We start from the raw sequence: 18311 nt of genomic DNA, 5'->3' as shown, positions 1-18311 counted from the left end.
CCAGGGGTTAAACTGCTTTCTGAGAAGAGAAAAATGTCGACAAACTACAATGAAAGAATTATTTAGGGGGAAAACCATTAGAGAATGTAGGGGGTACCATGAGGAATGAATGGACTGCTGCTTCTAGATTCTTCTGTACTTTACATTCTTAACTGGGGGCTTTGACCGATTTTAGTCATCAAATGTCAACAAAAAACTACATGATCACCTATGAATTCCCCTTTGATTTTATTTCTCAAACCTTTATTTAAAAAAAAAGCAGAACACTTCCAAAGACGAGCACAACACCTTTCAGTTACACAAAAACTTGAAGCTACGTGAGCTGTGAATAAAGAACACAGCCCAAAAAGGCTACATGTTTAAATTCTTGTCACTTTTTTCAAATTTCTTCTTGATCAATACGCTTTGGAGTGATAGTTTCCCATAATTCATAGGGTGAAAACACGGTGCCTTGAGTATTTTGAACCATCCCTCAGACCCACAATAACTTTACGTGACCGCTGGTTCTTAAACATCCATCCATCTTCAGAACCCGCTGAATCTCTTTCAGGGTCGCGGGGTTGAGCTACTGTCGGGTGAAGGCGGGGTCCACCCTGGACATGTCGCCCGTCTGTTGCAGGGCCACACACTCTAGGGACACTTTAGAGTCACCAATGAACCTATGAAGCCTGTTTTGGGACATGGGAAGAAGCGGCCAGTAAAAACCCACACGTACAGGGAGAGCCTGCAAACTCCACACAAAAAGGACCCCACCCGGATTTGAACCAGGGCCTTCTCACTGTGAAGCACGAGTGCTAACCACTGCTCCACTGTACCCAGTTAGTTTAGTTACTGTCCCGACTACTGTTGGGCTAAGGCGGGGTACATCCTGGGCAGGTCGCCAGTCCGTCGCAGGGCATGCAATCACTTTAACCGTCTTTAAAACCTTAAAAAGATTCTTTTTTTTCTGCATTCCAACAATAATGGAGAACACGTCTTCATCTTTCAGGAAGAAGGTGTTTCAAAAAAAGCAGCCATGACCTGAAAGACCTGATCCCTCAGTAAAGAAAGCTGTGAGCTCCACCCATGCAGAGTGACCCCCGTGGTCGTCCACGCCCACATTACCCCCTCCTCGACAGATGCGAGGAAATCCCCAGTCTGGCTGTGGACCAACTGACCAAAGTGAGGCCAGCCGGCTCTTCCGAGCGGGTTCAACCACACCGCCGTCAGCAGCAGCGTCACCAGGAACGCAGAAACGGCCAGCAGCTGGTCGGGCCACGACACCCTCGCAGCTGCGGCGCTCCCATCTGCAGCCGCCGCCTCTGCACTGCCGCGTCTGGTGCAGCAGCAGACGGCGGGGACGGGCGCTTCCTCCAGAGCCCCGATGGTCAGCGGGGGCCAGTGCTGCTGCAGGTAGTCGGCCGCGCGCGGCGTGACCGAGAGCTTGATGGCGTGCGGCAGCGGCGCTTTGAGGAACTTGTCCACTCTCTCTCGGAACAAGTGCACCTTCTCCAAGAAGGCCAGCGGGGATTCCTCCTCCTCTTCCACCGACGAACCCAGAGACATGAGCTCCAGCTGCTCCTCCTGCGGGACACAAAGTTGGTGGATTCCGCCGCGTGGCAAAAATTCGGTCACTGAATTCGGGGCAAAGCCACCCACCTGCAGCTCCTTGACCCTCTGGATCAGGGGGTCATACGCCTGGGACACCTCAGCAGCAGCTTTGTCCAGAACCTCCAGGTAAGCCTCTTTCTTTTTGGCCATTACCAACGCCAGGGAGTGAAAAAACTGGGTCACGTCGTCCCGGTCCTGTCTCAGCAAACCCTCGCATCGGGTTTTTTCCTGCTCCAGCTGCTCCCCCAGCTCACAAACCTTAAAATTCACACAACCGCACGTTCAAACTGTCTCTATTCTAGCTTTTGTTATGAAAAAATCCAAAATGCTGATGAATTTCTGACTGACAGGTTCGCGCGGGAGCCTGTCAGTCAGAAATTCATCAGCATTTTGGATTATTTCAAGCTTTTTCCCCAAAATGTTGAATGTTTTGGATACATTTTGCCATAATCTTGCAGATCTAACCACTCCGCCATGAAAGCCCCGCCCACCTCAGCCCATCTGTGCTCGGAGAGCTCGGCCAGCTGCTGGGGAGTGGCCTTCTCCCTGGCGAAAGCGGCCTGCAGGTCGTCTATGGGGTGGCCGTGGTGCTGCCCGACGGTCAGACACAGCCCGCAGATCAGCTGGCGATCCTGGATGCAGTACATGTTGAGGGGCTGTCTGGGGTGCTCCTGGCAGGACGGGGGGCGTGGCTCCTCATCTCGCTGGTACTTATAGCCCCCAAAACAGAAAAAGAACGTTAAAATTGAAACGTCCCACCGAGGCACAAAACTCCTCCACACCTTTTCAATGATGGCCCGCAGGGAGACGTTGCTGGGCAGGGCGTCCACGCCCGCCGGGGGCAGCTCCACCACGCTGCGACAGTTGGGGCATTTGATTGGTAGGCGGAGCGGGCGCCATATGGAATAGTTGGTGGACACCTGCAGCAGGTTCTCCAGGCAAGGTTGGCAGAAGGTGTGCGAGCACGGGAGGACCCGCGGGTCGGAGAACAACTGGTAGCACACCGAGCAGGTCAGGTCCTCCTCCAGGCTGTCCATGACAGAGACGGGAGGCCTGGATTAGGACTGCAGGCCTGGAAGGGAAGTCTGGAAAGTCAGGAGAACGGAAAGAAAACAGCGCATCGCACAACGGAAATAAAGCATCAAAGCAAACATATGATTAATTCTTTTATTTTGAAGCACCATGACACTTTTTATGTCATCGGATTATCTGAAAATAAAATAAAAATAAAGTATTTTAGACCATCAAGAAGGGTAATGCAATAAAGACTTTTTAGTCCCTTTACTTGTAAAAATTGAAACTCATTCAACCAAAAATTTTTAAATAATTCTGGTTGATTTCTTACTGACCACTATCAAGCAGGAGCCACAAGGTCTTACTTCATTCACCCTTTGGAAAAATAAGACACAGGTTTGTATTTATGTTGTCATTATGATAAATAGAAAAGAACACAAAACACAGAGGAAATAGCCGTTTCTTTGAGTTAACTTTAAACAGAGGTTCCCAATACTTTCTTTCAAAATAAAAGCCTCCATGTACTATAAGGATCATCTCAATGCAGCTAATTTAGTCGTAGGTAGTGTCATGTCAGCAGTAAATTATTTATTCCAGTACTGCTTACTGACCTCCAATTGATTTTTTTTTAATATGTGGCGCTCAAAAATCTGTCCATACGTTAGTTTGACTTGTGATACGTACTGTCCTTCAACTGTTTATCAATGAGTTGAACTAGAGGCTCTAGAGCTGCTGGTTCTAAACCACTGATCTAGACTTTCTAAAATGCCTTCAGTCCAATTTCAATAAAACAACATACAAACTACAGGGAATTGTTTTTCATTTTGGGCTGGACAGTTAAAATCTCCAGGAAATTCCTAAAATAAAGGAATATATTTATTTTAATCTAAACAAGCGCAATCTGAGAAATATAAATGATGAAGACCCAAATGAGAAGGTAAAAAGAGCAGCGAGAAAAATATGTATTGAAATGTAAATCTTATCATAACCCATTCGATTAATTTGTCAGCCATTATCAGTCATTACTCAAAGAGAAATAATTAAAAAAAAAAACATTGACTAGATGGAGCTCAATCCTTCAAAAGGGAAATGTGAGAGCTCTACTATTTATTTGCTAAATGAAATTGAATGTCTTGTTTCTAAAGGTTTGGCCTCTGAGCTTTTCTGCTGGCTCTCATCATCGTGTTGTGTGGGGATCAGGAGGACCGTCTCTGCTCCTGTTACAGCCGCCAGAGCAGGAACAATAGCGGCCTCGATGCCAGCTGCCACCCCGTCCCAGCACCTCAGTCCGGACAGTCTGCTCAACATGATCCGTGCGTGGAAACTGGGACAAAGTTGGCGCCGCGGTTCAAATGGACGTGAACACGTCGTGCCTAGCTTTACTTTTAGCTCATTTTAAAAACACTAGTCTAGCATCAGGAATGTTTGTGCTCGCAATTACCAAAACAAGTTCAAATCCTTTTAACTTAGCACTGCTAGCAAAGCTATCATGTTACTTCAGTGTCAGCTCGGAAATGTTTTTTGTCTTGTTCGCCTGTTAGATGTGATGGCGTAAACAATGTTTTCGTAAGGAAATTATTTGTTTCAGACTCACCGTCACTTCAGAAGGAAAGTGTCCGTCTGAGCTTCCCTTTTCCTGTTCCTACCGGTGCTGCCTTCAGGGACACTTAGAATAAATCCCTCCTAAATACAAGCTGCGGATAGAGACACGGAAGCACGCGTAATTTTAGCAGCACAAACCTATGCAAAAATTATTTAAAATACGAAATATACTAAAAATATTTCTGATTTTGGGTACATCTTACTTTTGGAAGTACAAACAACAGAAGATAAACAATTTTTTGACAGTTTCCAAATGCACCACGAAACTGCGCATGCGAACAAACTGTCTCTCTGGCCAATCAGCAGGCGCCGTCACCGATTTGAACCGAACTTCAGACGCAGGCGCCTCTCCACCAACAGAGCACACACACGCAGTCACTCAGGGTTTCACCATTTATTTTCTTGAAGATAACCCATCCTGCAGCCTTTCCCAAAAAACTTGTTCTCAGGCAAAGCCGCATTTTATTTTTTTCCTTCAATAGTTTTAGATTTGAAACCACGTTTGCTAACAAGGAATGCTGCAAAACCAAATGAAAAAAAAGGAAGGAAAAAAAACTATGTTTAAACAGAAGGATCGTGAGCACAATGTGTAATCATCACTACAGTGTATCAAGGTAACAAAAACTGAAAAGGGGGGGGTAAGCTTGTACACCTAGCTGGTAAGAGGAAGAAAGAGGGGGACTGCAGGGTACTCATGTTACAGCAAATTTGTTTGCCAGTTTATATATTATTTAGGGAAACCCACAAAGAACAACTCCAGTCTGCATTTGGGACACCACAAGAAAAAGGACTTTTGAGTCCCTCTTTAATTGATATACATTAGCAGATTAATTCCTGCTGCTCCTGAAATAAAGTTAATGTTCTCTCAAGTATCACGAAAAGGGATCGATGGATCTGTCTAGAAAAATCAAAAGCCGGGGTTGCGCCGCATAATCCGGAGAACGTTTGCAGGTAAACCCCAGAAAGATTTCAGGCCTCACTTTGCAGAATGATGTGCAAAACCATACAGATTATTTTGCAAACTGGACACTAGCATAGACTAAGGGAAGGGTAAACATGTAACATCTAAGCACAGTTTTACTTAAAAATGAAAAATTACACTGTTACCACAGTCTAAGGAAACTAAAATACCCTAAAAAGAACTGTGCTATAGTTTAGTACATGCAAAGGTTATGATTAACAATCCTATGTGACAAGGCTGTTGTTCTATTCTCCCTCGGTGATAATCAAAGCTATGGCAACAATACTGCAAGCTGTGATTTTTGCTGTAAAACTTAAATGATAAAAAGAGGAAGTTACAGGAGGAACAGATCGTTTGGTTGATTAGGGTTTATGGTGTCAGAATTTCAGAGCCCAAAGTCCGGTGCTTCAGGTTCTGGTGGAGAGGTGTAATACAATCGTCATCAAGTCACTGTTACAGAAGCAGTGAAACTAAAAGCTGAAACGGAAAATATAAACATAAAGGAAACACACTGGAGGCAGAAAGAAAAGCCCAAAAGCATCTTAATTCAATGCACTGCTGCTCCACATTGCCTTTAACATTGTCCAGTGTCAGTGAATACTAACTTAAAAGTTCACCAAAAGAAAAAAAAAATAAAGTCCTTAGATGACGATTTTTTTTGTTTTCCATGTCCAAAGTTCTTCCTTTCAGGGACTTGAGGATCAGTCTCACACAAAGGCAGAATTTCTTTCCTGAATCCTTTGCTAAACTTATTGTTGCGTTTTTCAATTGTTTCTCTTCGGATCTTTTTGTATCTTTTCCCGTCTCTGCATGCGTTCTCACCCAGCCTTGCACACTCCCACTCACGCACACACAAGTCAGCCGTCCCACTCTCGCTCTCACATGCGACACGCGCAGCCGGACTCCTGGCCATGCCCACCAGGGGGGAGAGGATGGCGCCCCGTCGGCCGGGGCGTCTTTGTTGGAGGAGATGAACCTGGCTCCTCAGCACTGAGTCCAGACAGTCATACACAATGGGTCCATACACACACATGTCTAATAGCGTGGCCGATTGGGGGAGGGGCACATTGAGGCTGGTGCCGTCTCAAGTCGGAGGACCGCAGAGTTGCGATGGTTTGAGGTTCATCTCAGTCCTTATTGACAGTATTTTCTTTCTGTGTTTTGTCGTTATGTTTCAAGATCTCTTGATAGCTTTTTTGTGAATGTCCATGGTTCTCCCTGGTTAGACATCGACTTTTTTTTGTTGTCATTTGAGGAAGTTTTCCGAAGACGACCGCTCCAATAACACAGAAGTTATGTCGGCATGTCTCTCAACGCATTCGATGTGGATGTTTTGCTTATTTTTTGTTTTCAACATGTAGCCACTCATTCTCACTCGCACCCACTCGCCATCTCAAACTTCATTTGGGCCGGTTCCCCTGGAATGCCAAATGAAATCTGTATATTTTCCTTTCAGATAAGATGCAGCCATGGATCCCACGAGCCAAGCACAATGGATCGAATTTCTCACACTCGCTCTCTCTCGCTCTTTCTCTCCTAATTTATTTATGTTGAACAGAGTGCTGCATCGTGAACAAAACTCCAGAATACCCCAGATGACGTCTAGAACTGGAATCCCTCGGCTGGCACGTTGGCAGAGTTAAAGCCGTAAGTCCCGCCCTGGATGGTCTCTGGGACCAGGCTGGTGTCTTCATCGATCTGAAAGGAGAGTCCAGGGGTTGAAATGTGTCGCATAAGAAGCCAGAGATCAAACCAAGTGGTGCTGTAGGTCTACTATAAACAAAATCATTCACAAATTCACAAATCATTGAAGAAAAAAGGTTCAGTGCACTGTCTAGTGGGTCTAGATGACCCAACTCCCAATGTTAAAGTGCCTAGGATAGCACAAGGGTTATGGACCCACACCAATGAAAATCATATTGCAGGTGGGGTTTTTTAACGCAATCTTGTGGCATTTTTCACGCGATGGAGAATAAATATATATAAAAAATGTGATTTTTGCTGCACCGGTAATGTTAGGTTAGTGGGTGTGAGGGGCTGTGAGCTAGTGGGAGCGCATATAAACAGATACATTTTGGGAAATAGAGGCAGAGGCAAATTTGTGGTGAACTATTGTCGCTCTGCAAAAACTTTGTCCAACAAACAGGTTTTTAGATTTTGGTTAAAAACGTCCAAATCATAATTAGGAGACCACTGGGAACGCTCTAGAAAAAAGATCATAGGATGATCAGAGTGGGAAAACATGCAGTGTGTTGACAGTCAACTCTAAACTAAAAAGTTCCAACATAAAACACATTTACAGCCATTTCTTCAGTTTGGTTCAACTTACATCATCAGATGAGAAGTACTGATCAATAATTTCGTAAGCCAATTTGTAGATATCTTCATTTTCGTGATTTTGAAGTTGCTCCACTTTTTCCAAACCTGTGATTAAAAAAAAAGACAAAAAATATTTGCAGCACACAGAAGCTGTTGAGTGGAAAGGGATGAAACCTCAGTGTTAGACGTTGAAACCCACCTCCACATTCCTCAATGAGGTTAGCAATAGTTTCTGCCTCGTCGTCAGCCATCTTTAGGATATTGCTGAGACCATCAAGGACGACCTGCACCACCTGAGCGTCCTTCACTGTGAGCAGGTTGCAGAAGGGAGGAATCACCTGTTTCTCAATGAGGTGAGCCACCTATGATTGTAGAAAGAGAGCATTAATAATGCATTCAAGTAAAAAATACAAATGACTAGGCAAAAAATCAGAGTACCTGTGCTTTTATTTATGCAAAAACAAAACAAATCACAGTTGGCATTTTCCCAGTAAAAACTGGCATATAGATACCAGATTAAGTAGTCCAAGTAAACTAAAGCTGAGGTTCTCACCTGATCTTTTCTGCCACTTATTGTCAGGTTACTGATGGCCCACGCTGCTTCTTTCTGGGTGCCAAAGTCGCCCTACAAAAAAGAAAAACTATCAGCAACACACTCTGAATTTTTACAATATGTATTTCATTTAGAAATCATGCAAACCTTGTCAAGCAGGTGGATGATCATGGGGACCAGCTTGGCATCTATGACTGCCTGCACCTGCTGCTGGTTCCCTGCTGTAATGTTGGACAGGAACCACACTGCCTCCTACAGGGCAGAACATGCAGCAACCAGAGAGCGTGTTTAGGGATCACACATGTGCCTCCACGTTTTGTTTAAAAAAGCAACACAAGAAAAAACAGTTTTTTTCTGACTACAGCGAGGCAACAGAAACAGTTTGTTCTTAAACTGGATCAGAATCCAGACGTCAGCAGAGCGGCGCCGACATCTGGTCGAGACAAAGGTGTTGTGGGTGGGGCGAGGGTGATTTGAGGCTCTAATCATCGACCAGCCACAGAGCAGGCCTCTTTTTCTGAATGGCTGGTCTCAGATGCACCCCGATATCAACACTTATTCAGCACCCTGCTTTCCACCACCCCCATGATATTACACAGTCACGCAAACAATCGACCCCCCACCATCACCCCTACCACCCCCAACCCAAGTAATCCCCTACAACTCTCCGATGCCTTCTTTAACCATCTTCATCCTCGCGATCATCCACGGTGAGACTTTGTTGTTTTCTATGAAACCCCCCTCCAATCTTTCACCCAGCATTCACACACTAACACCACGTCTCTGATTTCATCACTTCCAGACAGCGTGTGCAGCAGTTTAAGACACTCAGAGCTGCAGCAGACGTTACCTTGTTGATTTTCTCTTTTGGGTGGGTGAGGAGTGCTGGGAAGTGGCTGAGGGCGTCACAGTTGAGCACTACCTGCGTCTGCTCGTCTGTGCCGGTCACTATGTTCCCAACGGCCCTGAGGGCAGCAGTCTGGATGAGGTGGAAATGACACAACCATCAACATGAACTCATCAATTCTAGAAAACTGCACAAGTTTAGATGTGAAAGCAGCAGCAGTGCTCAATAACACAAGTGATCATCCTCAGAAGAAATGTGACAATTTTAAAGACAAAATTACACAAACACCATTATAGTTTGTTTATAAGATAGCAGTTTTAACTACGCAGTGTTTTGTGTTTTTTAATAAAAGTTGGAAAGTTGGTGTTAAGTTTTTTAGTGGTGGTGTAAAAAGCCAGAGTAAAGCCGAGTCTTTGTTTAAAAGCAAAGACACCTTCCCAAATGAATAAGTAATATATGACAGCAGCAACGACAGTCTCTTCTTCCCACCTGAACTTTGACCTCTTGGTGACTCAGTAGAGGTACCAGATGAGGGACAATGCCTGAGTCGATGACCATTTGGATCTGCTCATTTCCAGCATCAGTCAGGTAAGACAAAGCCCACACGGTGTCCACCAAGATCTAGAAGCGGTAAAGAAAAGAAATAAAGGAAACGTTTTTTAAAACCATGTTTAGGCAAATGCTGTCACCTCCAAACCAGTGAGGACAGAACAGCACAGCCTGTTATACTTACACTGACATCAGTGTGATGAATCAGCACACAGAGAGCTGGCAGGATCTGAGAAAATAAAAACACATTACAAAGTGTAGGGATGGATAAAGACAGTGAATAACAGATTATATTTAAAGTCCTCACATCTCCAGAAAAATCTATTCTTATCCTGTACTACGGCCTGCAGTTTCAACACCCTACTCATCCTTTAAACACCATTTTCTCTGCTTTCACTGGTTCAGACGGATGAGACATCAAAGCGTAATCCCTTTGCAACGCTCATTCTCAAATTCAGGACACAATCTAGAAGGGCTGGAATTGAGAGAAAAGAAGACTCCCACCTACAATTACCTTATGGCAAAGGAAGACCAAAAACAGCTGAATGTAGTTATTCATATTTCCTTTCTTCTTTTCAGTGATCAATTATGATTAAATGATGAAGATACAACTGAATTCTCTAATAATCCAGCCGTGAATAGGGAGTTAACATAGATAACGGTGTTCATTACAGAAGTAACCTTGAGGCATGTTCAAATAGGTTTGCAAGTCCAGATGTCTTTGGTCTTTTGCAGTATGATCTGATGATTCTACAGTTGATCATTTTAAAAAGACTTTTCTGCAGATATTCAGCTGCAGACAATCGTCGACAAGCCTGATTCAAACTACAGTGTAAAGGTTTAACCACAAGTTTACCGGAGCTTTTGTGCACTATGACAGCGCGTGTCATCTCTGTGAGGGAGGGGTTTGTTCGTCTACACATTTAATTCAATTCAATTTTATTTATATAGCCCAATATTACAACAATAGTCATCTCAATGGGCCTCATACCAGCAATTGTATAATAAACATGAATCATTAAGAACATAAAGTCATACAATTCAATAGGTAATGGCTAAACTAAACTAAACTGGGCATCCCTACACATAGACCTTCGCAGTAAGTAAAAACTAAACTGATTCCGAAAAAAAGAAAAAACCTCAGGGGAGCCCACATGAAGGAGGGATCCTCCCCCAGGATGTACAGGCGATGTACCAGAATTCCTAGAAAAGAATTAGCTTATCTAACGTTACAACTACATTTTAAGAGGTTTAAGATGCCCTCTGATGAAATTGTTGTGAATCAGAAGTAGCTTAAAAAAAGGCTTTTTGAAAAAGCATATTTGTGACTTAGAAAATATGCTGGACGGACCATTAAATCCCTGCTCTGCTCCATTCTGATGCCTCTGCTCCATTCTGATGCACTCATTTCTAGATGCATGTGTGTCAGTTTTCCTCGTCTGAGCTGACATCTGGCTCAAAACTGTACGGCTGGACGGCTCCAATATTACTCACCATTTTTATTGCAACACTAATATTAGGTTGGGGTTGTGAGGGGCTGTAAGCTAGCAGGAGAGCATGTAAACAAAGAGCTCTCAGCAACGGGTAGGGAAAGGGGGGTGGGGTTGCCCCCCCACAACAGTCCCACCCACAGCTAAGAGCCAAATTTCTAACTGCTGCTCTGGAGAAACTATGTCCTACAAAACAACACTGTGTTGTTGTTTTTTTCTAACAATGGCATCATAATAATTAAAATACCACTGGGAATGCTTTTACAATAGCTCAAACGATGATCGGAGAGGAACTTTACTGTTAGAACTACATTGTAATGGAACAGCTCAACATCTCATCACCTGTGAAGTGATATGGAGAAAAAAGGATGGCTTCTTCAACGCACAAACTGGTACAGCTAAAACCTGTCATTTTAATCTTACTCAACCATCTCCCTTTTTAAAAGAACAGATCTATTTCTAATTGTTGCGGTCTGTATGGGCTGTTAAAAAGAAACATGTTTTCAGCAATAGTTGGATATAAAAATTGCGACTCTAAAATAACACCATGACACACAGATCCCATTACGCTTCATCTCTTTGTGGGTGCTTACCTCCTGGATTGTTTCCATGGGTGGTGGAGGGTCCTTGTGACGGCAAAGGTTGACCATGACCCAGGTGACATTGCGGAGGAAGGTAATGGGGATGGAGGGGCTGATGAATGACAGCAGGGGCTTAACCACACCAAGGCTGATCACATAGTCTCGGCACTGAGGACCATCCCCTGCACAGAACGGGTTAACAAAGCATGGGAAATTTGGATTAAACACTCGTATTAGACACTCGTCAGATCAGATTAGGCGGTTACTCACCGATGATATTACCCAGGGCCCAGACAGCCTGTTCACAGACATTCTGGTGAGGAGAGTGGAGCAGCCTCAAGAACAGCGGAACAGCATCTGAACAAAACACCAGGAACGAAAATGTGAGCAAAGGCTCCAACAAATGTGCAACTCAAGAAGAGGCTCAAACTTTCTTATCAGAGCATCTACATCTCAAAAGAAGTGGTCATTCAACAAAAAACAGCTATTTATACTCAGCCTGTGTATCTACCAAGAAAATTCATTTTAAACAAACAAAAGATCTGACTAAACTAAATAAGTATTGCGTCTTTAAAAACAGTGGCACTTACTGGACTGAACCACAGCCTGGGTCTGCTCTGAGGTGCCAGATGCTATGTTGGTTAAAGCCCAGGCAGCTTCAAACTGGAGAGATGGACTAAAAAACACAAATAAGACACCAGGATTTATCAGAATTGTGACTGCACAAGTGAGTGGGAGAGGGCAGGGGTAAATTACAGTAAGAGCATGGCGATGAGTCACCATTACTGCAAGGTACTGAGGAGAAAAAAAGGCTTCATTTACATAACAGCAATATGATTAAAATGCAGAGTGGGCTAAACCTCACTTATTGGAATAACTTAATGCACCAAGCTAGACCATTAAAACATGTTACTTTGAATCAGCACAAATGCCTAAAAACAGTTATATTCTAATGCAAACAAACAGAACTACAGCTTGCTTACTTGTCATCTCTGTCCAGGCAGTGGACCAGTATAGGCAGGATCCCAGACTTAATGAGGTCATCTATGGGAGGATTACGGTCACTGGACAACAACTTCCTATAAAAAAAATTATAACATGAAATCAGCCTTAAAGGAAATTTGATTGTTCCAGACCAACTAATAATAAACTATGGACACAATGTAATGACACATATGTTAGTCCTAGCATCAGATATTGCCATCTGTCTCCACAGCTAAAACTCAAACCCAAGTATTAACTTTAAAAGTGACTACAAAGGATTCACAAATACACAGAACTGTTGAAGAATAAACATTGCTCATTATTTTTAAGTAGTTTTGCTGCACTACACAATTTCTAGAGGCTAGCATGACGCACTTGCATTAAATATAACGTCCATTAATCAAGAGGGTGACATGCTGTAAGTCAGGAAGAGAAAAATATTCTGCCTTGGAATTTCATCAGCAACATACTTTGGCAAAAGGAAATCAAGTGCAAGCAAAAGGCCCTCTGCATTGGTTTGCTACTGCAGAGGCTTGTAAACACATCTGTGAGCCACATGTAGGTTGTGGAAACAAAATGCCTTTTTCTACAGCAGAAATGCAGCATTAGGTGTATTACAGCATTGATGCAATGAAATATCAAGTCTTTAGGACAATGACGTATATTGCAACTATGGATGTTTTCAAATGAGTCCACCATTTGCTCCACAGAGCAAAAAATACTAAGACTTTTGTTTTGGTTAAAGTACAAACAAAAACTACAAACTAAAGTGTGTTTACCTAGCAGCCTGAACAGCACTCAGCTGGACACCCTGGTTGTCACTAGTGGCATTCTATATATCAAAGGAAACAAGATGATTAGTCAGTGAAACTGAATAAATACGTGCTTTATAAAACTGGTAATAAGGACAACAAAATTCCGTTAGCAAGACCATAAATTCCAAAGGAGAAATTAAATAGTGACTTACTTGTACTATTGCTTCAAGAGAGGTGTTTTGCTGCAAAAGAAAGTTTCCTGGAGTTATTGCATTTGAATTATGTTTCATATTTGGTGCATAAAGCTCTTAAAACACAGAAACCTTGCTCAAATAGTCTTATGATTCAAAAACAAACTAACCAGAGCAGAAAATGAGCTTGGTTACTTAACCCGAAAATGTGTTGAGAATCAGTCAGGAGGTTAAGACACGAGGCCAGTATTTAGCATGGCAATGTGCCTTCTGGCAACTTAACATGATAACTCCATAAGTAGTTCAGACTGTTTCTGAATAGGAACCTAATTGGGAGTTAGCCTGGCTGATGGCAGAGAAAAAGAAAAAAACCCACCAGATTCCTTCGATTTAGTCCAAATTGTCAACACTGAGGACAATTAGCAGTCGATTTGGAGATAAATAACAAAATAAAATAAAATTATTGGGTAAAAAGAAAGTTTATATTTGTGACTCCATTTGATGGTTGTGGGAAATTATTAAACTGCCAGTTGTATCTTTTATATCTATAATAAAACTGTGCTATATACCAGATATCATTATGTAGGTTTGAAAACGAGCACTCAAAATGGCCTGGTTGGAACTGGTGACGACAACAGAAGCTCCTCAGGCAAGAAAACAAATGAAATCCTTTACAGTTGGAATGTGTTTTTTTAAACAGTCAAACTCCGGTCTATTAAGCATTTACACTGAATCTTTTACAAACTGAATGGCCATTACAAATCACCAACACACACATTTGTATTTCACTGTTTGTGAATACTCATAAAAATAAATCGATTTCTTATAAGTATGCACACAAAGAATTGTAGAACTAGTTTAGCTGCCAAGTAACTCCAGATGCCATTCAGAGATCGTCTTGTCATTGCTGATGCACTATGATACAAGTATCACCCTGTGAATTGAGCTTTATACACCTGGCTGTTAAAAGGAACCAGATTTTTTTCTCTAGACTGAACACTTCAATGCATGTTTTATCCAACAGTCTAAATTTTCTGTCATCTGAATCCAGATCAAACACACTTAGTTCAGCTTTAAGACATTTTCTAGATTTTCATCTGTCACCCATCTATTGTCTTTATAGCGCCTCTAAAATATCTAGAAATGCTTCATTCTTTGTGCCTGTAAGTATCTTGAGCAACAACTGAAGCTTTTGTGCACATTGATCAAGAAAAATGAGTACATAGCAAGACAAACTGCACACTTTGAAACAATCTTGCCCCACCTAGTCAGTACAAAATAAAGCAGCATCCTAAATGCAAAAGTCTAAACCTAACCTGCTCAGCATCTGAAGACTTTCCAAAAATGTACAAAATCTCAGTACAAATTCAGTCTATACCATATCTGACAAGCTGTCATCCCTGTTGCTAATAGTAGTATTGCAATTCAAACATGCAATATATGGTTTTTCTGAATAATGGTGTAAAAAAGGAATATTTGAAAGATAAACTCACTGATCTGAAATCTCCATCAAGATCAGAGTCCTCACAGAGGTCCTCGTGGGGAACATTTCTCCTCTTCAGCAGATGCTCGTCCCTTTTGTTCTGTAATGAAAAAGTTAGTGAGCTCACTTCACTAATCATCCATTTATGTTACTGCAAAGTATATATAAAATATAGCTGAATATTCAATTCTGAGAGCATTCTGCAATATTAATTAAATAATGGCTTAAGTAAAGAGTTTATTTACCTTTCGAAGTTCCACGACAACCTCAGTCCTTTGTCTTCTCATCGTCTGCAAGGAAAATATTAAATTTAGTTAAATTAGGAAATTTCAACCTTCCAAACAAATTTAGAGAAATAAATGAGAATATCAGGGTACTGTGTATATTCGGGTATTGATGATGCAGGTCGTCTGGGCATTAAGTCTACAGCATCTATAAAGCAGAGGTCTGCAACTACAAATGAGTATCACAAGTCTGACTAAATGTAACTCAGCTTTAAGAACTACAGTACCTGACCGATACATCATTTTTACATTTTCAGGTTTCATTGTTCTTTTTTGACATATTTGTATCATATGCAAAAAGAAAAAAAAGTAAAATGGCAAAAATGGGAACTGCATTTTTAGGAAATGGTAGTATAGCAAGCTTTTTCAATAAAAAAGAAAAAGCAGGTTAATAGTTACAACAAAACAACATGACTGGAAGAAGACCTTAAGGATCACTTTTAGGGTTTTCCTATACAAGATTATTCATCTACCCATTACTTTATTCGATTTCTAGTCAAGCAAAACCTGTTGCAAATATTAAAACCATAGTTTGTTAGGATCCTCACTATGACCAGTTATGTCTCAATTGTGTCCACACAGTCAGTTGTTTTATTAGTGATAACACTGACCAAAAATAGTAAACATATTAATGTCATATGACAGAGATGACTTAAAATAGAACTATGAATGAGAGAAGTGATCTGGTAACCCACTAAAAACATCTTGAAAATCGCACGCACTTCCTCCCTCAGCTACCAGCTTAGTAATTACATCAAGCCAAATTTATTTCAGAAGCGGATATGTCTACAGGTTGCAGTGCATGATGTGACATTAGATGTGTTTCTATTCACGGTAAAGGTGCAGCTTTACTGTCCCACGTGGCCGCCGCCCTCTGAAACAATTCTACGTCAGATGCACACAGTGGAGGCAAAGTAAATGCAAATTGACAATGTTTGTTGACTCAATTCCTCGTGAACCTTTGCATGCATTAGAAGTTATTTACATTAAGTATTGAACCTTGGTGTTGATGCTTAAAGTTTATCATTGGAGAAACGAATTTCACGCGCGGTTCTCGAGTTGAAAGTCGAATAATTAACGTAACAATCATCGACGCCCCCCTCGCAACATATATGTACCTTCTCAAACAGGATGCGTGGTTTCCTGCGTCTGCAACCCCACCTGAAACCGATATCAATACTAGCTGGAATGCATTAACAGCTACGCGTTGACCTGACTGTAAATCACCTGGTAACTTATTGATCCGACATGATGAACCAACGTCCAGCTTTGATCTATGAATCATGTAGTAAACGTGTTAAGGGGAGACTGCTCTCCTGAGAATACGTCCTATTAACGCATAAAATAGAACTATATTACTATTGGTGTGGACTTGAGCCTAATATAAGTGGTCATGTTAGAAGCTTACTTGTTTCCGCCATTGTTTTTGATTATAAAGACGGGGGATGGGTGGAACTGCAGCCAACAGCACCGCCGCGCTAACCTAGCACGCAGTTGGGCTAACTGCAATGTTAGAAGTACGAACATCTGTCGTTGTTTTAGCTTAACTTAACACCACATTCTCAGAAGATAACGTAAAAGTACTTTGTAAATAATTGTATGCAAGCTGTTAACATTTCTGACCGAGCGAGACCGAACTGGGGGATGATATGCATCAGTGGAGTTAGCATGTTCCCGGAGGCCTTGCTAGCTGGTGGCTAGCAGAGCTGATCCAGCGGAGGCTTTTCTGACATGTTTTACACCCAACACGGTTTCGGGATAAAACGAAACCAGTTCGAAATTGACCCAACGATTCCAGCCTCCAATAAACACTGATTTCTGAAGGCCCTCGCCAGTTTCTGGCAGCAAAGTTGCCCGTGGTGTAAATTAGAAACGACGTCACAACGGAGCCGAGGGGCAAGGCTGAGCGCGGCGGCTGTGCAGACGAAAGCGAGGACACCGATCTTCGCAACTTTTACCTCCAAATCTCGGCCCTTGTTCTTGAAATTCTTTAGTCGCTGGTTGTCCAGTTTCTCGTTGTCGGCCATGTTAGTAGTTCTGATTACGTTAAATATTACTGGACAGAGTTTTAGCCGGTAAGCTATCTGTTTCTGGTTCCCTTTTCGCAGTCTTTCGTTAGTGGACTATTTTTTGCTGCTCGGTCCGCGGTGCATACTGGGAATGCCGGTGGTAGAGGGCAGCCTCGCTCTGGCGTAAGGGAAGGGTGGGGAAATCCCCCTCACTCTCATTGGTTTCACCGCTCACGTCTGTGTGCAGAAGACACCGCATTATACCGACTCACGTCTGCTCATGTTTAGGAAGGCAGACGTTTGATTCGTGATCACCTAAACTTAAATATGTCATTTCACTAAAACCCTATCCATGTCGCATCATTTCTTAAGGAGTTTTCATTAGGGAATTGTAAAATTCTAAATTCTTTTTATTATAATAAAATTATATATATATTAGATATATATATATTATATATTATACTATGTACTATTATACTATATTATATAATATATATATATATATATATATATATATATATATATATATATATATATATATATATATATATATATATATATATATATATATATATATATATATATAATGAATTAGTTTATGCTATTTCTCATAAGGCAGTCAAAATCTGAATAAAAAAAGGGAATAGGATTGCTCAATTTTGGCATAGTATTAAGAAGTAAGGCATTCTAGATCGGAGAACTGTCTTTTTTCTCTACAATACAATGCTAAAAATGTAATTCCCAGTTTCACACCATGTTGCCATTATATTCGATATTACAACTACAAAATTATCAGTAGTATCACGATTTTTATTGAATACCATTTTAAAAATAGAGCATCATGGAAAAGTCTATTCATTTGGATAATTAGATCTAAAAATTGAATATAGTGTACTGTTTAATTGATTTCTAATATTTATTTATTTTTACATAAATTTGGGTTCCACCTCATTAAAACCACGAAAACAAACTTTTAGTAAATCTGAATACTGTGGTGAAATCTGTCCAAATTCTGCGGGGCACGGATGTTTTAAACTATTTTAATCTGGACAATGTTTTCAATGGAATCATGGAAATGACTATACTTTTCCATAATATT

The 18311-nt window shown here is 41.6% G+C and overlaps 2 protein-coding genes across 3 annotated transcripts; both read right to left on the bottom strand.

The window, feature by feature from the left end:
* Positions 1-211: 211 nt before the first annotated feature.
* Positions 212-4299, bottom strand: trim59 (tripartite motif containing 59). Of its 2 annotated transcripts, none has more exons than XM_004075631.4 (5): positions 4199-4299; positions 2373-2662; positions 2082-2300; positions 1639-1848; positions 212-1563 (listed from the first exon to the last, which is right to left on the bottom strand). In XM_004075631.4, exons 2-5 carry the CDS (start codon positions 2625-2627, stop codon positions 985-987), a joined length of 1263 nt encoding a protein of 420 aa, XP_004075679.1. In that variant the 5' UTR covers positions 2628-2662; positions 4199-4299; the 3' UTR covers positions 212-984. The 2 variants fall into 2 exon arrangements, with proteins under 2 accessions (XP_004075679.1, XP_078785548.1); XM_078929422.1 differs by having other exon boundaries at positions 2373-2675; positions 4199-4216.
* A 286-nt stretch (positions 4300-4585) lies between these two features.
* On the bottom strand, positions 4586-17507 carry kpna4 (karyopherin alpha 4 (importin alpha 3)). The gene is made up of 17 exons (XM_004075368.5): positions 17162-17507; positions 15165-15209; positions 14930-15019; positions 13458-13487; positions 13270-13322; positions 12490-12585; positions 12097-12182; positions 11777-11863; positions 11519-11688; positions 9620-9664; positions 9376-9507; positions 8890-9018; positions 8187-8291; positions 8040-8111; positions 7686-7848; positions 7497-7591; positions 4586-6865 (listed from the first exon to the last, which is right to left on the bottom strand). The coding sequence occupies exons 1-17, from the start codon at positions 17228-17230 to the stop codon at positions 6770-6772; spliced, it is 1563 nt and encodes a 520-aa protein (XP_004075416.1). The 5' UTR covers positions 17231-17507; the 3' UTR covers positions 4586-6769.
* Between the last annotated feature and the right edge of the window lie 804 nt (positions 17508-18311).

Source organism: Oryzias latipes, chromosome 13, assembly GCF_053564925.1.
Source record: "Oryzias latipes strain Hd-rR chromosome 13, Olatipes_Hd-rR_3.1".
Classification (NCBI taxonomy): Eukaryota; Metazoa; Chordata; class Actinopteri; order Beloniformes; family Adrianichthyidae; genus Oryzias; species Oryzias latipes.
This window is presented reverse-complemented; position numbering and strand designations above follow the sequence as displayed.